General features: G+C 47.8%; 1 protein-coding gene across 1 annotated transcript; it reads right to left on the bottom strand.

Annotated features, from left to right (window-relative positions):
• Nucleotides 1-16,435: 16,435 nt before the first annotated feature.
• Nucleotides 16,436-17,163, bottom strand: LOC131317427 (uncharacterized). The gene is made up of 2 exons (XM_058346983.1): nt 17,025-17,163; nt 16,436-16,932 (listed from the first exon to the last, which is right to left on the bottom strand). Exons 1-2 carry the CDS (start codon nt 17,161-17,163, stop codon nt 16,436-16,438), a joined length of 636 nt encoding a protein of 211 aa, XP_058202966.1.
• Nucleotides 17,164-26,180: the final 9,017 nt, after the last annotated feature.

Below are 26,180 nucleotides of genomic sequence, written 5' to 3'. Positions count from 1 at the left end.
TCCCAGTTGGGCATTAGCTTTCACTTTTTGGACTTCTCCACCACTTTTTTCCAGACGAGATCGTCGGGTTTGAACGACCTAAGGCAAACGCTTCGGTTGTAGCCTTTTTGCAACCTCTTGTTGGTAGGATGCGAGCTTGATCCTTGCGTTGTCACGTTCCTCTTCGGCTAAGTCGAGGTCCGAAGCAATGCTGTTGTTGTTGACCGACTCATCAAAGTTTTCTGTACGCATTGTTGGGAGTCCGACTTGGAGAGGGATGACCGCCTCCATTCCGAATGCCAAGGAAAAAGGAGTGCGACCAGTGGATCGCCGGGGCGTAGTACGGTAGCCCCAGAGTACCCTGGGTAGCTCTTCGGCCCACTTTCCTCGGCGTGACTCGAGTCGTCGCTTAAGTCCAGATGAAATTGCCTTGTTTGCAGCCTCGGCCTGTCCGTTACCCTGGGGGTAAGCCGGAGTAGATGTGTCCCATTTGATGCCGTATTCATCTAATAGGGCTCGGTATTTCTGTCCGATAAACTGCCTTCCGTTGTCTGTAATAATGGGGAAAGGGACACCGAAGCGTGAAATGATATTTCGCCAAACAAAACGAATGATGTCTGTCTCTTCAATAGTTACCAAAGGTTCGGCCTCGACCCATTTTGAGAAATAGTCTGCGGCGGTTAGGAGGAACTTAAACCCTCCTGGGGCGACAGGGAGCTTACCAACGATATCCATGCCCCATTGGGAAAAAGGCCATGGGCTTGTGATGGGACTAAGATCTCGAGCTGGCTGGTGGATGATAGGGGCGAACATTTGACAGTTCTTGCAGCATTTGACGAACTCTTCAAAATCCTTCTTCATTGTCGGCCACCAATATCCTTGGGAAATGGCTCGGTGAGCGAGGGACCGACCGCCGGAGTGGCAACCGCTGTCGCCGGAATGGAGCTCTTCAATGATGCCCTGTACTTGGTGTGGGTGTGCAACCAGTAGATATGGGCCGGTAAATGATCTTCGGTAGAGCTTTCCGTTAGGATTGAGCCAGAAGAAAGCGGCCCTGTTTCGGAGTCGGTGAGCCTCCTTTTTGTTAGTGGGAAGGGAGTCATCTCGCAGGTAAAGGACAATTTCGTCCATCCAACTCGGGCCAAGCTCTATGTTGAGTACTTCCTTTTCTAGCACTTCAAGCTCGAAACTGGGCTTGTCAATGGAATTGAAGGAGATGGAACAGTGTCTTGTAGACGAGCATGCCGAAGCGAGTCCTGCAAGGGCGTCAGCGTGGGCGTTTTGTTCCCTGGAGATATGCTCGACTCTGATTGCTTTGAAGCGTTTAATGAACTGGATTGCGGCGCTAAAGTAGGTACGCGTGCGGTCATCCAGAGCTTCATATTCCTCGGAGAGCTGGTTAACCACCAATTGGGAGTCGCTGTAAACCACGAGTTCTTCGATGCCAATGGCTTCGGCAGTCTTGAGTCCAGAAATTAGTGCTTCATATTCGGCCTCGTTGTTAGAGGCTGGGAAGTTGATGGAGAGTGAGATTTCGTGCAAGACATAGGAGGGTGAGAGAAGAACGATGCCTACACCTGTGCCTCGGTTGTTGGAGGCGCCATCGACGTACATTTTCCAAACATCTCCGTGAAAATGCTGCCATGCTGTGCTAGGGTTGGCCTAGAGTAGTGCCTCGGTGCTCGGGGTGGGAGCCGAAGCGAGTATAGTGGGCGGCGTAAGCTCGGCGATGAAGTCGGCCAGCACCTGAGCTTTTATTGCTGTCCAAGGCTGAAAGTGGATTTCAAAATTGGCAAGCTCAACGGCCTATTGTGAGATTCGGTTGGAGAGATCTGCCTTCCGGAGGAGGGACTTGAGAGGATATTCGGTAAGGAGGATGATGCGGTGTGACTGGAAGTAAGGAGCGAGCTTCTTGGAAGCTGAGATGAGGGCAAGAACGAGCTTTTCTAGTGGTAGATAACGCGTCTCGGCGGGAGTCATTATTTTAGTGGAGTAATAGATTGGCTGGTGTTCCCGATCCTCCTGGCGGACGAGGACCGAGCTTACAGCGTGTGGAGAGACAGCTAGGTAGAGGAACAAGTCTTCCTGGTCCCGTGGGGTGACGAGGAGTGGGGCCCTAGAAATATAGTCCTTTAGTCGTTGGAGGGCTCGGTCGCAGTCTTCTGTCCAATTGAAGTTCCGTCGGCTGCCTTTTAAGAATGCAAAGAATGGCTGGCATTTATCCGAAGAACGGCTTATAAACCGATTTAGGGCTGCGGCCATGCCGGTCAAATGCTGAACATCACGCTTGTTGTGGGGAGCCGAGAGTTGATTAATAGCGCGAATTAGGGAAGGATTGGCCTCAATACCGCGTCGGGAGACGAGGTGGCCAAGAAATTTGTCGGAGCTGACACCGAAAATGCACTTCTCGGCATTGAGGCGGAGCTTGTGGTTCTTGAGTATCTCAAAGACTTCGGCGAGGTGAGTTAGATGATCACCGACGCTCAAACTTTTGACCACCATGTCGTCAATGTAAGCTAGCATAGTGTCGCCTAGTAATCGCTCGAACATCTTGGTTATCATTCGCTGGAAAGTGGCCCCGGCATTTTTTAAACTGAAGGGCATGACAAGGTAACCGAAGATGTCGTGGGGGGGAATGAAGGCTGTGTTCTCGATATCGCCTTCGCTCATGGCAATCTGGTTATAGCCTCGGTAGGCATCCAAGAAGCTGAGTCGCTCGTGTCCGGAGGTGGTGTCGACGAGCTGGTCGATACGGGGAAGGGGAAAGAAGTCCTTTGGGCAAGCGTCGTTGAGGTTTGAGTAATCGACGCAGACCCGCGATTTGCCATTCTTTTTCTTGACTATGACGGTGTTGGCCAGCCATTTGGGATACTGGACCTCTCTGATTACCCCTGCATTCTGGAGTCGGTTGACTTCTTCAATGACGGCCTCGGAGTGAATAGGAGAGGACCGTCGTGCCTTCTGTACGACCGGTCGTTTGGCGCGGTCGATGTTGAGCTCATGACAAATGAAAGAGAGGTCGAGCCCGGGCATCTTATATGGGGTCCAAGCGAACACTTCAATGTTTCGGTTGAGAAAAGCTACCGTCTCATTCCGATCAGTATCACTAAGTGAGGAACTGACAAGGAAGAAACGGGAGCCGTCTTCGGTTATTGGGATGGTGGCCACGTCTTCTATGGTTTTGTCGTCGGGGGGTCTACCGACGTCCTCCAAAACTGGGGTCTCGGGGGCTTCAATGAGATTCACCCGGGAGGTCTGTTTGTTACTTCGGACGGCGTTGACGTAGCACTTCTTGGCCGCAGTCTGGTCTCCGTACAAGTCTTCCTGGTGCTCGTAAGTGCCAATGAAACGGACCACTTGGTGATAGGTGGAGGCAACCGCTTTAAGCTTATGCAGCCAGGTGCGCCCGACAATCGCGTTGTAAGGGCTAGGGACGACGACTACCATGAATTCCGTTTCAAGAGTCACCGAGCCGGCGCGGACTGGAAGAGTGACCATGCCGATGGGCCAGACCGGTGCTCCGTTGAAGCCGATAAGAGGGACTTCAGAGGGACGGAGGTCGGTGTCGGGAATCTTCAAATCTTTGAACATGGAGTAGTACATGACTTCAGCCGAGCTGCCCTGGTCCACGAGGACACGACGGGCGTTGAAAGTTCCGATGCGTAGCGTGACTACGAGGGCGTCGTTGTGGGGAAGCTGGATGCGGTCGAGATCCTTCTTGGTGAATGTTATTGTCCATTTGGAACCGTCATCGGTTCTGGGGCGTTTCGGTTCGGGACCGACCAACATGACCTGTTTGGAGGAGGAGGCCTCGCTCAGCTCGTCCCGGATGAGTCGAGCGGCCTCAGGATTTAGGGGACCGTGTATGACGTGGATCATCTGGACTTCTTCCTCGGTATTTGTTTCGGTCCGTTGTGCCCAAGCCGTCGTCTTCTCGTGATCGATGAAGTTGCCGAGGTGGCCACCCGCAACTAGTTGTTCCAAGTAAGCCTTGAAGGGCTTGCATGCTGTGGTGAAGTGACCCTGTTCGTTGTGGTAACTGCATCGGACGATAGGATTCTTGATTTTCCCATTTTCAGTTCCTAGCTTTTGATTTGGGAAGGAGAAAAAGGGCTGATCCTTCACTTGATCGATGATCCGGTAGATAGGGATGGTGAAAATTGTTTTTTCGGCGTTGAAATCGCTTGGCTTCGGTCCCCTCCTCGGCGACTACTTGATGGTGTTGACTTGTTTCTTTGGTGTTGGGACAGGTGCGGGAACCGGTGTGGATACCGAGGTATTTAATGTCTTCGAACTCGTAGGCTTCCCGATGCCTCTCTTTGCCTTGGATTCAATGAGCTGACACCAGCCCTCGATACGAGTCATAAGGTCCTTCATAGAGTTTGGCTTATGGCGAGCGAGGTCATCATAAACTTGCTCGTCCTGTGAGGTAAGACCAAGCTTGAATCCTCGGGCAGAGATGACGCCATCGCAACCCTCAATCTCATTGAATAGTTCCCAATAACAACCGGCGTACTGCCGGAGCGTTTCGTCGTTCCTCTTGCGGAGGGCCAAGAGGGAGTCGATCTCCTTCTCATGCTTGTTACTTGTTACGAACCGGGCCATGAAGGCATCACAGAGGGAATCGAACGGGGAGATTGACTGAGCCGGGAGTTGATTAAACCAGGTGAGGCCCAGGTTGCCGAGGCTTACAGGAAACACTTTGCACAAGAAGGCATCGTCCGAGGGTTCGTTCCAAAGAAACAAAGACATGACAAGCTTGTAGTGAACCAAATGAGTGTACACCTCGGTCTTGCCGTCGTATTTGGCAAACTTGGGTTGGGTGAATCCTTTGGGGGGGGGGTAACCGAGTCGATCTCTCTCGTAAAGGGAGAGGTCGTGAGTCGTGTAAGTCGCGCGTCACAATGAGGTCGGATCGAACGGTCGGGGCCGTCTGGATGCTCAGTCGCTGTACGCTTCTTGGGGACAAGTTTGTCCAATCGTTCATGTTCCTTTCTCTTTGGAGCAACACTAACCGATCTCCTGGGAAAACGTTCTTGGCGGTGATGGTGGTAGCTGTCCCGAGCGGAGGGCTCGAGGCGCTCAGTGATCGGGCTCCTGCTGTGTGCGCCGCCGGGGTGCGAGACGATGGGACTTCTGGCTCCGGGGCCCTTCTGGCGCTCGCGGTATCCTCTGGTCTGGATCTCTACAAGGCCGTCATCTCCCCTGGCTGCCCTTGTGAGGCTAAGGGTAGATTCCCGGCCTGTCCTGCCCACTAGGACCGAGTGGGTGGAGGAGGCAGAGACGCTCCCACCACTGAGCCTCTCAAAGGCCGATGGTCTCCTTCGAAGTTGCACAGGGGAGCGGGAACGGTCCCTGTGCGATGTGTCTTTTGGGGCTCGAGTGTCTGCCGCTCTTGGTGACCCGAGAAGATCCTTGACTGAGGGGCATGGTCTGTGCTCTAGCAGGTGACCGACTTCGTGATTGCGAGGGGGGGTGTGACGGTCTTTCCTTCCGCCGCGACTCCCAGAGGAATGAGACGGGGAGATTTGGAGGAGGTGTTTGATCTCCGCCAACTCATCTCAGACATGTCTGTCGCGCTCCATCACCATCGTGAGATCGTCTATTTTCCGCTCAAGATGGTGGATGTAGGAGTGGAGCTCGAAAGATGGGCCTGCGTCTGGAACTAACGCTCCGGCACCAATTCCGATGGATACATGGGTCTTTCCTAGGGCGGCAGCTCCGCCGGAAGCCAGGCTGTGATCCACGAGGGAACCGAGCCCATGGGCGGTACCACCGTGATGCGCGTCATCGATCTCGACCATGTTTGATTTAGGAACGCTGAATGGAGCAAAGAAAGGGGAAGAGGTGAAAGTTGAAAGGGTGGCTAGGTCCCCAACAGAGTCGCCAATTGTAAGGGTTCGATTTGGAGGGACCTTGACCTGAGTTAGTATTCCTCTTTCGCTGCTCTGTTCCTCCGCCCCTGAACCTGCAACAAGTCACTAGGGCTGGAATAGCCCAGTGACCCTCCGACGATCAAGTTAGATCTCAGAGGAGGATATAGATCTAGGGTTAGGGAAAGATGGCATACCTCTTTAGGTTAGAATCCCTTTGTATTTATAGACCTAGGTTTGCTTGGCCTCCAAGCTAGCACGTGAAGGATACGCTCAAGTAACCGTCTCGGATGACATCATAGATGACGCACCGGATAAGGCGGTTACGGAGCACATGGCCAGACCTGGCCTAGAGGATCCTATCTGTCACGTATCGCCCTTGGTCCCCTCTTGTTATGCTACATTCCTTCAGGAGACCTTAATGGAACGCTTGCTTCGGTAATAAGCCGAAGCATTAACAAGAGACTCAATACCGATCGAGTAAACAGAAGGATATAAGACGTGGCCCGCCTTTGCTGTCCTATGGATCGTACCAACATGAGACCTCGGTTAACGATGGTCCGATAAGGTTACCGAGGCCGTAACCGAAGCCACCACAGAAGGTATCACCAGAATTAGCAGATGGATTGACAATATGTTCTTATGTTGTATTCTTGGAAATTAATGTACATTTGGCCTCTAGGTCGGTTGATTTTCATGAAGGTGATCATCACTATTGCTTTACCTTAGTGCCGTGGTTTGGAGAGTTTCTTGAGGAGGCTTATTGTCAGGTATTTTTTCTGATAACTGAGTAATTGTGCATCCTTGCACACGTTCACTTCCATTGTTAGTATTTTTTAGCTCGACGGTGGTCTAGCTTAGTGTAGTCTGTAGATTACCTATCAATCATCAATTGGTTCATCCTAAGTTGCACAAAGCTGGTGTGGGTGCGGGGATATGTGGAAGCTCTTAAGGTTAGGAGCGTCTATATAAAATACAGTAGAAATATAAAAATAAATATTTAAAAGATGAATATTAAAAACATGACAGTAGCTTTAAACTTTAGATTGAACAACAAAGACACCTTACTTCCCATTGATAGAGATATTCCCCATTACATAGCCGAACAAAAACTAATTAACTACTCATTCCCATCATTGATACTGAAAGATCCAACAAAAAAGTACCAACCCTTAGCAAGCTTTCGCCTAAAAAAAAAAAAAACAAAAGACTTATGACAAACAACAGTAACTAGACTCATGACAGACAGTAACTATACTCATGACATAAAATAACAAGACTCATGACAGACAATAACAAGACTCATGATAGCATCCCTCCCCAAAACAAAACAATCTTCACTTCTTCTGCCTCTTCGCTTTTGCTTTTTCAATCCTCCTTTGTGCTTGTGCTTGTGCTTTTGCTTGCTCCATGGGAGATACTTGGCTGCTTGGAGATGGACCAAATGAAGAACCAAGCATAGATGAAGTAGAACATGGTGGAGCTGAACCACTTGAACCACTTGAAACACTAGTAAGCTGTGAAGAAACTGGTACTGAGTCTGACTCATCTTCACTATCTGAAAGGGAAACCCTCTCCCGTTCCTCCATAGCTGTAACATCCTCTTCAATGTTCGGTTCTTCAGGATTTGCATCCCAATTCTTGAAGTTCTCATAATCATCTTTGTACCGCGAAAGCAATCTATGATTGTAATGCACAAACACCAACTTCTCTGCTCGATCAACATTCAACTTGTTCCTCTTCACCGTGTGAATATAGGAATAGGTACTCCAACACCTCTCAGCAGTTAGCACATGAGGTATTCACACTTTGAGACAAAACTTTCAGAGCCAAAGAAAACAATTCTGGTGCAACTCCACCATATAGATGCCACCATGACAATGCAATCATGGTTGACCGCTTGAGGTTGAGAAAAATCCCCTTTGTTGCTCACAAAATCGCTAATTCAACCTTATCACAGCGGCCTCACTTCGATCAACAACCATTTTCTCAATTGTCTCAAGATATCCCTTTTAAACCTCATAATCAACATGTGGTTTCCTCCTCCTCACACCACCAGGTGCGAGATTTGAAAGCCAAGAATTGGTGTAGTACTTAGGAACGAGGACATAAGCTAAGCAATGCAATGGTATGTTCATTTTATCCAACCTTGCCACAACAAGTTCATGAATCAAATCACAAACTATAGGATCATTAGAAAGTATGTCTTTGATACTCCCTAACATCGTATCCATTTGCTCATACACCTCCCCAATGATAGGTGTGGGAAGTAGGAGTGAGAAGAGTACCTGAGGTCGCCCTTCGGGTATATGGCGGTTGCTACTATGGTGCTGGGGAACCACCGGAGGTGGAGGAAGAGAGAGCTTAGGGCGGACTTAGAGAGAGAGAGAGGGATGGCAGTAGAGAGTAGGTGTGTGTTAGTTGTTGTCTTGAATGCTTGTCTTTTATATGAACCTTGGAGATGGGGGAGAGCAAGGTGTAAGGATCCTCCCCATTGGTGGACAGAGTGGAGGTTGACCTCCTTTCCTCTTTTAGTTCCAAGTCAGGCATCGGAACCCGTAACCGAAGAACGGGCAGAGGCTATTTCGGTGATACATGGAAACCCATATCATTTGCCGAGGCAGGCAAGGTATGATATGGGCTCCGAGGCGCCAGGCGGTAGGTATGATACTTCTTCCGAGATGTCAGATGGCGGTCAATGCCCCCTTTCTCTCTAGGACCAGTCAAGTTAAAGCCTGCCGGAGGCAAGCTCGTCCTCCTTCACAAACCCCTCGCTCTAGCCTCTAAACCACATTCCTCCTTAGGTCCCGAGCGAAGTACCTAGGCCCTGCTCCCAGCCTAGGATGGTGTAAAGAGTCACCTTTAAGTATTCGTGGAGTCTTCAAAATGTTAGGTAGGAGGTGAGGTGCCCGGAGGTGACCTCACTCCTCCGCGGGCGGTGAGTTCTTGGAGGAGGCCTTGCTCCTCCGGGGGTGGAGTTCGTGGAGGAAGCTTGCTTCGGTGGAGGCAAGGTTTGTGGAGGAGGCCATGCTCCTCCCGAAGGTGAACATTATAGAGGAAGCCCGTTCCTCCTAATGGTGGATATTGTGGAGGAGGCATGCTCCTGAGAGTGAATCTTGTGGAGGAGGCATGCTCCTCCTGGAGGTGAACCTTGTGGAGGAGGGATGCTCCTCCTGGGGGTGGACTTTGTGGAGGAAGCATGCTCCTCCTAGAGGTGAACTTTGTGGAGGAGGCATGCTCCTCCCGGCGATGAACTTTGTGGAGGAGGCATGCTCCTCCTGGAGGTGAACTTTGTGGAGGAGGCATGCTCCTCCTGGGGATGAATCTTGTGGACGAGGCCTTGCTCCTCCAGGAGGTGAACTTTGTGGAGGAAGCACGGTCCTCCTGGAGGTGAACTTTGTGGAGGAGGCATGCTCCTCCCGGCGGTGAATGTTGTGGAGGAGGCATGCTCCTCCTGGGGATGAACTTTGTGGAGGAGGCATGCTCCTCCTGGAGGTGAATCTTGTGGAGGAGGCCTTACTCCTCCAGGAGATGGTCACCGGCGGGGTTCTTGGAGAAGGTGCATCAGGTTGCGAGATATATCGTATACCCACATTAATGTCCCCTTGCGCGCATATACTCACGTCACGAGGTGAGTGTGTGCGGGCATAATTGAACCATGGAGGGAACCTCGTTCCTCCTAGGATGGGGTGCCGGAAGATTTTTATGGAGGATGTGCTTCCGGACGCGAGGTGTATCGTATGCCCACATTAATGTCCCCTTGCGCGGATATACTCATGTCACGAGGTGAGTGTGTGCGGGTAATAATGTCCCCTTATATATCCATTGGGTCTTCACGACGTCTTTTTATGGAAGGATTCATATCTTGTCATAAGGTTAGGAGTATGAAAGGACGTCTTTGCATTCCAAAAATGGTGTGACTCTTCATTTTGCAAGGAGTAGTAGTATAAATTTCATTTCGCTTTCTCATTTTTTTTACGTTCTACCCAGAAGATAAGTTTAAGAGCCTTGGAGTTTTTTTTTTAGAGAGAGAAAGTTGACTTCCTAGACTTGGTGGAATTTTGATATTCTAGGAGGAAGTAAGTGAGTTCTTCGCATAGGGAGGATGTAATATCCGGGGTTAATCCCAAGTCCTACACCTTCGGGAGAGAGAAGTAAATTTAGGAGGGAGGCATGGTCCTCCGTGAAATCTCACAAGACTTAAATCCCAAAGTGTCTTCTCCACCCCTTTTTTATCATCTCTTCCCCTTTATTTTTTTATCATCTCCTCCCTCCTTTCTTTCTTTTTTTTCGGTGAGAGGGAGGAGAGAGAAGGCATGATCCGCGAGGGGGTAATCGGCTGGGATTGTACCGAGGAGGAGGAAGGCGGATTGATGGTGGGAGGCGCTATCGGGCAAGTGGGTTTCGGTGACGAGGGTGTGAGCGGTGTTGGCAGGAGGGATTGGCGGAGGGAAGGGTGTCGGCGGGGGTTTCGATGGAGGTTTCAGCTGGGTAGGTGGGTAGGGGTTTCGGCAAGGGAATTTGAGGAGGTTAGGGATTTCAGCTGGGGTGTTTGCTGGAGAGGTGGAAATTCGACGGAGGTGCCAAAATAATTTCGTGGGGTGGAGCTCTTGCTTTTCGTGAGGAAACCTGGTGGGGGAATTACGCAAGGCTAATTTCTTGGAGGCAAACCCGAGCTCTGACACTGTTACTCTGCCGAACGCTTCGTGGAAGTAATATTTATTTCGTTTGAAAGTTGTATTTTATTTTGCTAAGGGAGCAAGCAGAGTGCCACGGCGCTTCCTCCTTGATGATGCATCTTTGTTATGGGCCAAGGGTGTAAAGGGGATGCACTCGGCTCCCTCCCCTTGCTAATAAAAAATGAAATCTTCTTGTTCTTGCCAAGGGTGCAAAAGGGATGCACGCGGCTCCCTTCCCTCGCAAAGTTGAATCTTGATTGTCTTGTTTGGTAATTGTTTGATAGGTGCCGGGGTTCGGATATATTATTGTTGAAAGGTATGATGGCGCGACCCAAGCTCGTCACTAGCCGTGCCGGTGCCGTAGTGGAATCACGACAGGAATGTGCTTCTTCCGCGGCTCTCAAATCCCATAAATCTCTTAAAATGGAGAAAGACAAGCCACCTCCTCCTTTGCTTGGTTCGGAATTCTGGTTTCGGGCGCCCTATCTTGGCGGCGGCAATAAGTTGTGGTGTTTACTAGAGGCGGATGCAGAGATTGGGAAGGTGGTTGACAATCCGTTGTTAGGGTACAAAGAGGTTTCGGTGGAGGAAGGCTGTTTTATTTCTCCCAAGTCAGTGCTAAGGTTCCAGGTTGAGTGTGGTGAGTTTCCACACTGCTTGTTTGCTTACAGGAATTATGTTGTTCCTCCTACCGCATTTGTAACTTGGGCGGATGATATTTTGGGGAATGCCAATTTTGTGGAGTTGTTACGAAAAGCCGATGTCCATCATGCCGTGGTGAATAGTTTGCAGTTGGGGATTTTGCGGGAGCGAAAGTGGATGGATGTTGTAGTGTCCTGATGGAGCACAGATTCTCATACTCTTCCAGGAGCTTGGGGTGAAATAGGACCCACTTTGGAAGATGTGGGTTGCCTGCTGAGGCTGCCCATGTTAGGAAAAGTTGACCCGTCCTCCGGGAGACTTTCTCCTTCACAACAAGGTGTGGTCGACGCGCTGCGGAAATCCGTTCGCCTGGAGAAGGGCCACAATGGAGTGAAGAATACCTTTACTGAATGGGCACGACATTGGTACAAGGATTTGGGTGCTTCGAAGGCTGGGGAGGAAGCTCATGTAGTAACTGATGGGCCGAGATTGAAAGAATCGGCACACTTGGCGGCGTTCTTAGCCTATTGGCTAACTTGGTACATTTTTCCTGGTCCTCCGAAGGATGGTGTTGATACGACATTGTTTGATCTTGCGGCGATCCTTGCTTCCGGGGAATCCGTACCCTTGGCCCTGTTGTTTTTGGGGACTTTGTTTAAAAGATTGGACATGCTTCACGATGCGGCGCGACGTTCTTGTGGGAGGTATGACTTGCCGATTTATGTGGCCACCAACTTTCTTCATATATTCTTGTTTGAGCGGTTTCCTAAAGTTGTGCATGAATCGAATGACTTTGGTGCGGATAGTAGTGGAGGGAAGGGGGAACCGTGCCGAGATGTATGTCGGTCGGCGCGGTGGTTAGGGAGTGGCGTCCGGGATGTGCGGGGTAATATTGCCGATGTTATTGATATTGAGGAAGAATTTGTTGCTCGACCGTATGTGAACACACCGAAGGGGGTATTTCCTTTTAACGTGTATTCAGAGGAGGATGTGGTGGTATTTGCAAACAAAGACAATGCGCCCACAGCGGAGCTTTTTAGGATGAGTTGTATGATGAGGGGGGAGTTACCTTATTTTGTGAATGGGAGGTATGGTTTTGTGACTACGAACAGATGAGGGTTGCACGCCAATTCGGGTTTGATCAGGGGGTGCCAAAACCATTTTTGCCACCGGGGGTTGTGGGGGAGGTGTGGAAAAGGTTCCAAAAGTCGACCTTCCCGGTGGAGCTTAGATCCATCAATACGATCACGTTGCCTGGGGCAAAAAGAATGGGAGGATGTACTAAACTCTATAGGAAATATTGGAGGGACAATGTGGTACGCTTCCTGGAGTATGTGAAAGGTGTTCCTGCGTCTTTGGAAGTGGAGGATGTAATGAGCCAGGACGGTGAATTGTGTCTTCCGAAGGTGAAGATTCCGGCCCTTGCATTGTTTGGGGCCTACTCGCCGTATGTTAAGGAGGAGGTATTAGGGAGGGTGAGAGAGCATCTCAGAAGTATATATGGTACTTTGGAGAAGGATGTGGGAAGCAGTGTATCTCTAAGTGACCGGGATGGAGAGGGGCAGTTAGGGGGAGTACAATTGAGTGGCAAGCATATTTCAAAGAGGCCTGCAAAAGGTGCTGTGGGGGTGGCCAAGCCCAGGAAACGAAAGAAGGTTAGAGTTTGTCGCCTTCTCACGTCCTTAATTTTTTTTGTTCTTGCTAGATTTTTGGTGTAACAATGCTTTTGTTGCTCTTTTTTTTAGGTTTCAAAGGGAAATAAGGAGAGCTCTCAAGCGGTTCAGCTCGGTGTTGTGGAAGAGGTGGTAAGAACACCACGAGTGGAGGTCTTGGAGACGGAGACTGGAGGAGGGTCGGAGGTGCCTTCCAATTCTTTAGAGGCGATAGGTACTTTAGATCAACATGCGGCGACGCACGGCGGTATGGACGATATCTGGGGGGATGAGGGAGTGTCTTCTGGGAGAGTGCCTCAATCCGATGTTGTGGAAGAGGTGGTAAAAACACCACGAGTGGGGGTCTCAGAAACGGCGACCGGAGGAGGTTTGGACGTGCTGTTGGATTCTTTAGAGGCGATAGGTACTTTCGATCAAAATGTGGTGGCGCACTGGGTTATGAACGACATTTGGGGAGATGAGGGGGGGTCTTCCAAGGGAGTGGCGCATCCGTGGAAGGGTAAGTCACTCCACCATATGCGTTCGTCAGGTGTGGTGCCGAGTGAGGAGGAAGAAGAGGAAGAAATTGAGGAGGAAGAAGGGAGTGAGGATAATAACCATGATGATGACCAAGAGGATGAGAAAGAGGGTGAGGAGGAGGCCAATGATGACAGGGAGGGCCAGGTGGGGTTTAACCATATGGAGGGAGGCAATGGTGGCAAGACACTTGTGCAGAATTCATCGAGCTTGCAGGATGAGACAAATAAGGGAGGGCTGCGCAGTAGTCGTCGTTGGTGGAAAGAGGGTAACTTTATGATAGCACGCTATCCCGATGGGAGTGTCATCGTGACTTTGGAGACGAAGGAGAAGGTGACGTTGTAGCCTAATGTGTTGTTTGCCGAGGCTCGAGAGGAGAATCGACCTTTACTGTCCGACATCTTTTTTCAGTGGCCCAGTACCTTTGTTCGGCTTGGCAACATGAGTACCTTTTTCAGGAGGTTGGCGTTAATTTCCTTAGCATCATTTGTGGAATTACTGGAGGATGTCAGTTTGCCCAAAGCTATGCCTGAGGGGTTTACATCTGTTTATGGTGGGAAGTTATCAATTAGAGGTTGACGGGCTCCATAAGAGGATAGATCAGATGGCTTTACTCCTTGAGCTCCCGACTTGGCGGGATTGGTTGGAGAAGGTAAGTAAAGAATTGGAGGAGGTTGAAGCGACGACGGCGCGGTTGAGGAAAAGGAAGAAAAAACTTGAGGGAGAAGTTGCCGAGTGCGAGAGTGCCGACTCAGGAGGCTTTGATATGTCTAGTCACACCGGTCAAGGGCTCCGGCGGTGAAGAAGGATGGGGAGCTGGGTGGTTCACTTTTGTTTTGCTGATGCTCATTTCCTTTGTAATGTCTTGAACGACCATGTTTTGTGAGCATTATCTATGGTAGTAATGATCTTCATACGTAGCGAACTTTTGGTAGCAAAAGAAAAGCTTGGAGGGAAAATCCTTTGGTAATTTGCCTTTCTTTTTTGTGCTTCCCCTTCCTATTCTATAATAGACTTTTGGTAATGAATGCATGGAATATCCTTGTCTTGCAATCTCTTATTTGTATTTGCCGTTTTGCCTTTGGTTGTCTTTTCGCCAAATTGTGTAAGAGATCTTTTGCGTTCCTTTCGGCGGAATTACGTGACTTTTGGAGCTTGTAAAAGGGCATTGCTCTTAGGCAGGGGTGTATCTTCCAGATTTATCTAGGAGGAATGTGTCTTGCCCATCTTGCCCTTTTTTTTTTTATATTTGGCGGAATGAGAGCATCGAGAGCGGGTGGGAGGAGGAATATTATATGATCGCGAGCGATATCTCAATTGGCAATTAAAATAAAACGATGCTTGGTATCATTATGATTTCAATAGCGATTTGTGGATGGAGATGATCCTGTGGTGCTTCGGCTGTCAACCAATGCTAAGTGTATTGGTTGGCCAAGCCCAGGATGGTGGATGGGATGGTCGACAAACCCCCGATTAGGCTAGGCTTGTGACTCCCATGGCGTGATGGGTGAGAATATTGGTAGACAATATCTCGATGGGCGATCAAGTAAGGCGATAGGTGACGATATATTTTCCATGGCGATTCCGTATAGAGTCCGGCAGTGCTTTGGTAGTCAATCCATGCTAGGCAGGTTAGCCACGCGCCGGAAGGGAGGATCAACAAGCCCCCGATTAGGCTAGACTTGCGATTCCCACAGCGCGGTGGCTGAGAATATTGGTAGACAATATCTCAATGGGCGATCAAGTAAGGCGATACATGACATTATATTTTCCGTGGCGATTCTTGTATGGAGTCCGGCGGTGCTTTGGCAGTCAACCCATGCTAGGCAAGTTGGCCAAGCGCCGGAAGGGAGGATCAACAAGCCCCCGATTAGGCTAGACTTGCGATTCCCATAACGCGGTGACTGAGAATCTTGGTAGACAATATCGCAATGGGCGATCAAGTGAGGCGATACGTGGCGTTATATTTTTCATGGCGATTAATGTATGGAATCCGGCGGTACTTTGGCAGGTTGGCCAAGTGCCAAAAGGAATGATCAACAAGCCCCCGATTAGGCTAGGCTTGCGATTCCCACAGTGTGGTGGCTAAGAATATTGTTAGACAATATCTCTATGGGCGATCAAGTGAGGCGATGCTCTGCGTTATTACATTTTCAATGGCGATTCGTAGATGAAGACAATCCTGCGGTGCTTTAGTAATCAACCAATGCTAAGCATGTTGGTTGGCCAAGCCCAGGACGGGTTGGTCAACAAGCCCCCGATAAGGTTAGGCTTGCGACACTCCCATGGAGCAAGGGCCAAGAGTATTGGTGGACAATATCTCTATAGGCGATCAAAAGCGTGGCAAGCTCGTGCCAGGGGGCCAAGTCTCTGGAAGCTAGGAAGCTAGGCGATTGTGATTCTCTTTCTTTCTATTATGTAGAAAATTTAAGGCATGGAGGATTGCAATGATAATTTGGTACTTTGATAAAGCTTCTAACAAGGAGGTACAGTACATACAGCTCACAAATTTGGTCACCAATCTCTGTGAGTTGGGAGGGGATTTCGAAGGACACCTTTAGTTGCCTGGGAGCTCCATGGCCTCTTCCGTCATAAACTTTTCAAATAAATTCCGGAGGCCCCAACAGTCTTTGGTAGGGTGGCGGACCATCCTATGATAAATGCAATAGTCCGGATGTTCCATATCTCTCCGGGTAGGCTCCTTCCTGACTTCTAGAAGTACTAACTTTCCATCTTGCACCTAAGCATCCAGGAATGCTTGGGCCTCCGCTGCTGTTATCGGCAAAGGTAGAGGCTCATTGTACTTCAGGCATTTCGTTGGATACCCCTGGCCTCGATTAGGTGGTTGACCTAAGGTTGCGTAAGCTATTTGTTTGGAAGCCGAATGCCTTCCGCGAGAGGAATGTTAGTAACGAGGTGGAGGAAGTGGGGGTTCCATTGTTTCATTCAAGTTCCAGGCCGCCTCATACAGCGCGGAGAATTCCGGGAAATGGTGAGTGACCAAATGGGGCTTGAAGGTAGGCTGCATTCCGTCCACACAAATCTTGGCCAGGCGATCTTCCGATGTTGGTTCTTAAACATCCACCGATAGTTCATGGAAGCGGCGGACATAAGCATTCAAGGCCTCAGAAGGCCTTTGAGTCACCTTTATCAGTTGGAGGGTTGTGAGGCGATCCTCCACATAGAAGAACTTGGAGTAAAAATTTTTAACCATGTCCTCCCAAGAGAGGACAGAGTTAGAAGCAAGGTTGGCGTACCATGAGTACGCTTTGTCCGTCAAGGATTTGGAGAACTCTCGTAGCCTCAAGTTACGATCTCCGCTGTGGATGTCAAGGCTGTCCACAAAATGGATGACGTGCTCTTTGGTGTTTCCCTTCCTTCTGTCGAAACGGATGAACTTAGGGACCGTGTATCCCTCTGGATATGGCATGCTTGCAACCGCTATGGGATACGGAGGGCAGAGGTCCGCATCGGGCGTGAAAGCGAGGGGTTTTTTTTCGGATTGGATGAGTGCTCGCACTTGCTCTAGCGTGACGGGGGTTGTGTTTGCCGTGTTCTGGACTACGGCGACTGAACCCACACCCGTGGAGGGGGCTTCTAGGAGCTAACCTCTGGCGGAGGAGTAAGTGTCTCTTTGGATTGGAGGTTTTGTGCTCCCTCACCGATTTGGTTGTCGCGAGTTTCGTTTTGAGAGCCAGTGGGATGAGTTCCCTCCGTGTTCGCCTCAGGCAAAGGAGGGGTGGTGTTTTTCTTCTGCAAGGCGAGTATGGTCTCCAACAAGAGGTTTTGGTTTTGTTGCATTGTGGTGAGGCTTTCGGTAACCGAACGTAACTATTCGATGATAGCGGTTTGTGTAATGGGTTGTATTTCTTCTATGACGGGGTCCCAAATAGCCTCCAAGCCCTCAATACCGCTCAGTCCGGGAGCTCTTGTAGTTTTCTTTGGAGGCATTGTAGCAAGCACCACTCTTCCCCAGCAGAGTATAATGTGGAAAGTAGGAGTGGGAAGAGTACCTGAGGTCGCCCTCCGGGTATATGGCGGTTGCTACGATGGTGCTCGGGAACCACCGGAGGTGGAGGAGGAGAGATCTCGGGGCGGACTTAGAGAGAGAGAAGGATGGCAGTGGAGAGTATATGTGTGTTAGTTATTGTCTTGAATGCTTGTTGAATGCTTGTCTTTTATACGAGCCTTGGAGATAGGGGAGAGCCAGGTGTAAAGCTCCTCTCCATTGGTGGACAGTGTGGAGGTTGACCTCCTTTCCTCTTTTAGTTCTAAGTCAGGCATCGGAACCTGTAACCGAGGAATCGGCAGAAGCTATTTCGGTGATACATGGAGACCCGTATCATCTGCTGAGGCAGGCGAGGTATGATACGCGCTCCGAGGCGCCAGGCGGTAGGTATGATACTTCTTCCGAGATGTCAGATGGCGGTCAATGTCCCCCTTCTCTCTCTAGGACCGATCAAGTTAAAGCCCTCCGGAGGCAAGCTCGTCCTCCTTGACAAACCCCTCGCTCTAGCCTCCAAACCACATTCCTCCTTAGGTCCAGTGCGAAGTACCTAGGCCCTGCTCCCGGCCTAGGATGGTGTATAGAGTCGCCTTTCAGTATTCGTGGAGTCTTCAAAATGTTAGGTAATAGGTGAGGTGCCCGGAGGTGACTTCACTCCTCCGCGGGCGGAGAGTTCTTAGAGGAGGCCTTGCTCCTCCGGGGGTGGAGTTCGTGGAGGAAGCCCGTTCCTTCTAATGGTGGATATTGTGGATGAGGCATGCTCCTCCTGAAGGTGAACCTTGTGGAGGAGGTATGCTCCTCCTGCGGGTGGACTTTGTGGAGGAAGCATGCTCCTCCTGGAGGTGAACTTTGTGGAGGAGGCATGCTCCTCCCGTAGGTGAACTTTGTGGAGGAGGCATGCTCCTCCTGGTGATGAACTTTGTGGAGGAGGTATGCTCCTCCTGGAGGTGAACCTTGTGGAGGAGGTATGCTCCTCTCGGGGGTGAACTTTGTGGAGAAGGCTCCTCCTGGAGGTGAACTTTGTGGAGGAGGCTTGCTCCTCCTGGGGATGAACTTTGTGGAGGAGGTATGCTCCTCCTGGGGATGAATCTTGTGGAGGAGGCCTTGCTCCTCCTGGGGATGAACTTTGTGGAGGAAGCATGCTCCTCCCGGAGGTGAACTTTGTGGAGGAGGCATGCTCCTCCAGGAGTTGAACTTTGTGGAGGAATCATGCTTCTCCCGGAGGTGAACTTTGTGGAGGAGGCATGCTCCTCCCGGCGGTGAATCTTGTGGAGGAGGCCTTGCTCGTCCAAGAGATGGTCACAGGCGAGGTTCTTGGAGAAGGTGCATCCGGTTGCGAGATATATCATATACCCACAATAGGTTGGTCAGTGTCCGAAAACCTAAGCATTTTATAAATAGGCTTTGTGATTTTAGGTACTCTCTCAGATTTTCTCCAAAAGTCTTCATCTAGAACTATTTGTTGAACAATATCATGTTGTTCTGGTGCTGAAGTTGTCCTTTTCGAGTACCCTCATTGCTTGCTTAATGCCATGGACACCAACGATGCCTTGACTTTTGCAAGTCTTTGCATCACTGTGAAGTGGTGTCCAAATCTTGTCTTCTTTGATTTCAGAAGTTCCAAAGGAGAGAAGGATTTGAACAAAGACAGACATGCACTGTGATTTTTTATGTATTTTACCACTGCCTTTCCTCTTTTGTATGTTTCCACAAGGCGCCTATAAAGGAACATTGTTCTGAAATGTGGCTTACACTTTGGCCATCTCCGGACGACAATGCCCCCAAGTTCGGAAACTAGCCGATTGAATTTACTCCTTTGGGGTTTCGGGCGTTTTTGTCGTTTTGCGCTCAAAAGTGGTGGGCCATAGACACTATTTAGGTTATTTACGAATTACTTTAATGGGTTTTCGGACTTTCGATGTTTTCCGTTTGCGTCCCGATTTTTCTACACTATTTTGTCATGTAGTGGTGTTAGGTTTCGGGGCTTCTCGGTAAAATTGCCTCCTAAGGTTACTGTACATCCGGGAATCCTGCCGGGAATCCAGGTTCTTTGTCACTTCCAATTCATTTGTTCACATCTTCTTCCCATTTCCCATTTTCATCCATCCATCCAACACCATCTCGCCGACAAACGGCTGGTCAAGCGTCTCAGAGTAGATGATGCCCGATCAGCTGCAAGAGGAGAAGATTTGGAGTGGAAGGTTAGGGAGAAGCTTAGCGACTGGGTCGTCTTCGGCGCCAATTGCAAATACAAGGACGATGCCAATATGTTCGATAGAGTCGTCGGTGCTTTCACAACTCAGCAAATCCTGTGAGTCCTTTTCCCCTTATTTCCTTTTGAGTTGAGGTCTGGTCAATTGATTGATGTGTGGTTTTTATGCGGTAAGACTTTTGGGGAAAGAAAACCATGCTTCCGACTAATTGGTTGAAGATTTTTGGCTCATTATGAAATCGATTTCATGCTTTGGGGGAAACCCCAAAGAGGCCACATTTTCAGCGCTGATATCGGGTTTCCAAAAAAATGAGAGATGTGTAAGGACCAATTCTATGATCTCTGTACTATATGATATCAACAATTTGTGATCATTTCTGTAGGTTCAAGCACTATCTGTAGCACATAATAGGGAAAGCTCCGCCCTTTGGTTTTTGTTCAAGGATTAAAAAGATGAGTAAAAAAACAAACCTCTAGGTTGAAAGAAACTTAGAATATCCGGGCCATTCCTTTCGGATTTTTCGGCTTAATTACCGGTAACAAACAACAAAAAACGTGAAAACTTAATGTGTTCACATTTTACTAGCTTTTCTTTTACTTTTCATTAGTTTCGTAGCCTGAGATGAAAGTTTAATGGGGTAAGCCAAGGAATGGATTTATAACCTAACTAGCACGGCTTATAGGGAAGTCATTGTTGGATGATGTGCAAAACCTGTAGGGTGAAAGAAAATCAGAATATCGATGATATATAGGAATCGGTGGCTTGATATACCCGAAATGACCTGAAAGGAAAGAGTAATGAAACTTTGGCAGTGCTCCACAGAATCACAGGCTTAGAGCATGTGAATGCATTTCTCGTGGACTTTTCAGTGTATTTTACCAATAACAAACAAGAAAATACGTGAAACTTGATAGCTTCAATGATTCACATTTTCCACATTCAAGTGGCAAACCAAGGAATGAATTTGTAATCTGACTAGTATGGCTTATAGGGAAGTCATTGTTGGGTGATGCACACTAACGCGTGCGCACACAGACACACAAAAAGATAAGGAATATTACCAAAATCCATTCAGAATTGGCAGAAAAACACATAAGCTCCGAATTAGTAAGGTTGATACGAGATCACTTCATAGTTGATGTAAGCAAAATCTAATTATTAAAAACTTTTTCCAAGTCCAAAGAAATTTGATTTCTCATATGATCTCGCTAGAAGTTTTTCAAAAGATTATGTAAATAAGACTATCGATCAAATGGTAACTTTAGGACATTTGGTTATGAAGTAGAGCAAACCACAGACTGATTTGATCCTTGTAGCTGTTTGATGGTTAGAAATAAGGTGGAGAATTACTTTTTGGAACAAAGGAAACAAAAAGCTCTTATGTAGCATGGCTTAACTAACTAACTCCGCTAACCCTTTCTAAACAAATGATGCTAGAGAGTGTATGGGTTTACAATTTCCTTGCAAGTTTCAAAACCAAACTTATTCCTGTTATGGTTCCATCCCAAATTGTTGATGAGGGGCTTTCTTTCATTTCTTTTAGAGTATGCCTTCAATAAGATTATAAAGGCTCAAATAGAGGGCTTGCCACGTATGAGAGAAACAAAACTACGTAAACTTTGGGGAAATAGAACTAACAGTAGTTCAAGCTACTTCACTATGAAATGAATTTCATTTTTCCTATTCCTTTCAGAAAACTTAACACTTCAGATTGAGATTTCACTTTCAGTTTGAAAAGCATCAACATGAAAAGTTTGAGAGAAGTGCATTCACATGCTTTCAGCCTGTAGTTATGTGGAAGACTGCTAAAGTTTTGTTATTGTTACCTTTCAGGTATGTCGAGTTACCGATTTGTATATATCATTCTTTCCATGTGAGCGAGCTAAAGCAGCTGCTTAGCCTATCGTGTTTAAAGTGCTTAAAGATGAAGAATAGGAAGGTATTGCATATTTTTGGTTTCTTTCAGCTAACAGGTTTTGTTTTTGTGCTTATTTTTTTTGTTTTGGTTATCTTTTTGCTAACATTTCTAAAATTATTTGTAGGGAGGTATTCCCGAATGGATACAATTAATGGCCGAACACGTGAAACGGGGTATAACAGAATAAATATAATAAAATGAAACCACCACGAGCGGTGATCGGCAATATAGACCAATGACATGAGAAGTCATTGGTCCAAGCTATCTGTTCGGCAGATAGAGACATATAATTATATTGGTCCAAATAGACAATAGAGGACCAGTTACATGTGAGGTAACTGGTCCAGGTAGTCCGTTTGGCTATGAGAGAGCCGGACAGGAGAAGACCTCCAGTCAAGAGCTGGAGTAAAGGGAATATTCTAGAGTTATGATATCCCCTAAGGGATGAAACCTCGAGAATTTAGGGTCTGGGAAAGATACCCAACGGGAGTGGGATGTTCGGCCAGTCGTGGAAAAGAGTCCTAAAAAGACTAAGGTAATGAATAGATAAGGGAATGAGAATCCAAGATATCGTGGGTTTCCTATAAAAGATAGGAATCCTTAGGTAATAAGGATGCTTGGGCAACAAGCATTCTTGAATCTATAAATATGAGGCAAACCTAGAGGTAAAAGGTACGCAATACATTGCATTCATACAATACTTCCTATTGATATTTAGGGTTTCCTGCTAAGTACGTGATACTAACTTAGGCATCGGAGGGCCTATGCCACGAGAGGCAACGATGCACTCACCCCTTGTCTGTTTTGCAAATTAGGTGTCCGAAGAGAAGCTAGGCTTTCGGTCAAGGAGCATGTGAAGCTGTTATACCAACGTATAGCTATTTACATAGGGCAATTTTTGTCCACCTACAATTGGCGCCGTCTGTGGGAAACGAAAGAGTTCCCTTTGAAATACGACCATGGTGGAAGTAGATCTAGCAACACTACACGATCCAAAGAATCTGCTAGATGGAGGAAGAGATAAATCTCCACTCGGGGCTCTGAAAAAGCCCGAAGCTGGACCTAGAAGGACCCCGAGTAAGGGTCGCCCCCTTACTGATCATGACAACTCTAAAAACAGAGAAGGAAGAACGACCTCAAGATCCACGAGAAGGAGTAAATCCCATCAAAGAGATGAGTCGGTTGCACACTCAAAAAGTGTGCACTACAGCGAGGATGTCCTCGATAAAAAGAGGAAGGAAATCGAGGAATACGCTCGTTTAATCAAGAAACGAGAGTATGAGATCCGAGAGTTAGAAAGGATCCGAGAACATCCGGAGGACTCTGGACTCTCACGGAGAAAGGATCCGAGAACATCCGGAGGACTCTGGACTCTCACGGAGAAATTTCAGGGGAGATGAGTATACCATAGTGAAATACAGAAAGGCTCCTTCACAAGGAAGGAGGAGTAGAAGCAGAAGTCCCAACCCAAGGCGACATAGAGTTTTTCCCCAAAAAGAGAGGAGCCGAAAACCAGAACGGCGAAGGGCTTCTTTAAGGAGAAGGAGGAGCAGGGGCCGAAGTTCTACCCCTGAAGAGGAGGGGACCAAAAAACATCATAGGGACAGGTACGAGAGACCTGATTCCGATTGGAAAAAGAATAGACCCAACAAGACAAAGGGACTAGAAGACGAGACCATGACTGCACGAGAGGCAGCACGGTAGGCACTCAGTAATATTGCATCTTCCCCCTTTTCAAGGAAGCTACAGGATGCTAGGTTGCCGAGTAGGGTAAAGCATGGGACGTTTGTCCTCTACGAGACAGATGCTGATCCTGTGGCACACATCCAGCACTACCAACAGGCAATGTTTATGCATGAGGGGGATGATGCAATTATGTGCAAGATGTTCCCATCAAGTTTAGGGACGGTGGCTTTGTCCTGGTTCTATAAATTGGATCCGCGCTCCATACAAGGATGGGTACAGTTTTCCGAAGAATTTACTGCTTGGTTTTGAACAAGCAGAAGGGCCTCAAAAACTTTTGAAAGCCTCTCAGTTATGAACCAAAGAGAGGATGAGCCGATCAGAAATTATGCAAAGAAGTACTGGGAGACTTTCAACGAGATTGAAGGTTGCAGTGAGGAGTACGCGATAGCAACGTTCAAGACGGTTTACTTGTTCGGGGGGAGCTGCGTAAGTCCCTGAACATGAGTCCAGTGCGAACACTGGCAAAATTAATGGAGCGAATAGAGCAGCACGCCAGAAACGAGGATGACATACTCCGGGAGGATGGTAAGGTAGCGGCCGAGCAGGTGAATGGGCCTGTGAAGAAAGCAGATAAGCCAGAACCCAAAACCTACCGAGAGAGGAAGGACTATGGGCAGGCAAAGAAAGAGCTGTACAAGGATAAACAAGCTCCGGATCCCAAGTCTTTCTTTGCAATAAACACAGTTTGGAAGGAACCCATCTATAGGATTTTTATCGAATAAAGAATCAGCCTTACTTCATGTGGCCTCCAAGTCTAGGTGGAAATAAAGATGCAAAACGTGCTACGAATCAACACTACAGCTATCACAAGGACCGGGGCCACATGACTGAGGACAGTGAGATGTATAAGAAGTATCTTGATGATTTGGTCTCTCGTGGCTACCTCAAGGAATTTATCCAGGAGGACCCAAAAGATAAAGGGAATGCCTTGGAGATGGATTACGAACAGAATCCTAAAGGGATAATCCATATGATACATGGATTAGCCACGCCTTATACGAGAAATGAGGTTAGGCTTCTTCAGAGGTAAATCAAGCACGCCCAGCATGTTATGTGGTTAGGAAAGAAAAGAGGGCGAGCAGATGACAAATGTAACGAGGGCATAGTTTTTACAAACGAAGACTTAGGAGAAGTTCAAATGTCCCACAACGATGCTTTGGTCATAACCCTACGAATAGAGGAATATGACATTGAGAGAATCCTGGTGGATTCAGGGAGTTGTACAGAAGTGTTGTACTATGATGCATTCAAGAAGTTGGGTTTGGCCCAGAAAGACCTGGAGCAATCCACAACACCCTTGGTTCGGTTTGGCGCAGGAGCAGTATGGCCCCTTGGGAAAGTAACGCTTCCTGTTCGGGCAGGATCAGTAGTTGTAAGAACTGATTTCTTGGTGGTGGATGTACTGTCTTCCTATAATGCAATTATAGGAAGAACCTGGTTACACAAGATGAAGGCAGTTTCCTCCACTTACCATCAGATGGTAAAATTTCCCGGGTCCAACGGGGTTGAAAAAATTAAAGGCAATCAGAAGATAGCACAACAGTGCTTGGTTTCTGTTCGGCTCCGAAATGGCTCAAGGACTGAGCGGGCGTGCCAAGACTTGTCGCGTCTAACGTAAAGGGCTGAGCGTCCCTTTTCTGACTTTTAGATCTGAGAGGGCGATATTGCTGCAACCTAAGGGCTGGATTGCAGTGAAGATCCGTGGTTTTGCCTCTTCGTGCGAGGACTTAATAATTTCCTAACCGTGTAGGAAAGAAAGTAGCAGCGTAGAATTACTTTACTATATCGTAATAATAAAGTAGGGGATGAAGAGATATATGAATAACTTTATTATGGTTCGTAATAATAAAGTTGGGGTACAAGAGAGATAGAAACCCGAATTACTTGGTGAAGTAATTGAGTGAGGGTGAGAAAATAGAGATAGTTGCTTCGCTGGGAAGGCTTTGGTTTTAAGCGTTGAGCTTGATTGGTGTGGGAACCCTTTTTTCTTCTTTGCTTCTAGTATTTATAAGCCACGACATTGCATGCAAAAGGATTTGCTGGCCTTCTTCTCGTGATGACACGTGTCCCATGTAACTCCTCCACTTCATGGGATCATGGGTAGTTGAGAGGAGTTGTAAGTATATTGCCCATGTGTTTTTTCCATCGTGGGAGATTACTGGGAGTGAAAAGTAGTTACCCATGACTTACTCCTGATCATGGGCGGTTGAACACTTAGTGGGTCATCTCCATTTCTTGTTTTCGTGGAGCTGAAAGAACATGGACTATTTGACTGGGTCAAATAGCCATGTGGCAGAATTCCCCCTCTAACGGCTTCCTATTTTTACTCATGCAATCCCATCATGGGCCTCCACTTTTTAAGGCCACTCTTTAATACTTGCTGAGCTTCCATTCAAATAACGCAACCCGAAGCCCAAAACTTTAGAAATTCAATTGGAACGAAATAAAATTAATCGGGCCTAATCAAAGCTGTCTTGGCCCATTAATTTTAGTCCAATACATATCTACTTTTTTGGCCCAATTTAATTAAAAGATAATTAAATAGCCTTCCAACGCTTGCCCAGGACTGGGTGCCAAAAATGGGTGTAAACAATGCCCCCCAGGCCTTGATCTTGTTCAAGATCTAGGCTTGTAAATTAGGACAAAGTACGGTTTTTGGCATAACCAAACGAGTCCTTATCGCTAGATTTGAAAAAATAATCAGGCTTATATAGCCTAAGAATTTTTCAAAAGTTCAAATGTTTTACACTTAAAAAGATAATCAGGCCATACTTAGGCCTAACAACTTTTTAAGTTCCAAAGCCCGTCTCTTAATTGGGTTTGAATTCTCCATTTTTGAATCTCAACAGTTTCCGAGATATACAACCCCTTAAGGAATCCTATTGACAGCAACAACTATCACCATTTTAGGCCTGAGGGACACATGTCATCACCC

This window comes from Rhododendron vialii, chromosome 2a (assembly GCF_030253575.1).
Source record: "Rhododendron vialii isolate Sample 1 chromosome 2a, ASM3025357v1".
Lineage (NCBI taxonomy): Eukaryota > Viridiplantae > Streptophyta > Magnoliopsida > Ericales > Ericaceae > Rhododendron > Rhododendron vialii.
Note: the sequence above shows the minus strand (reverse complement) of the source record. Positions and strands in the feature narration are given on the sequence as shown.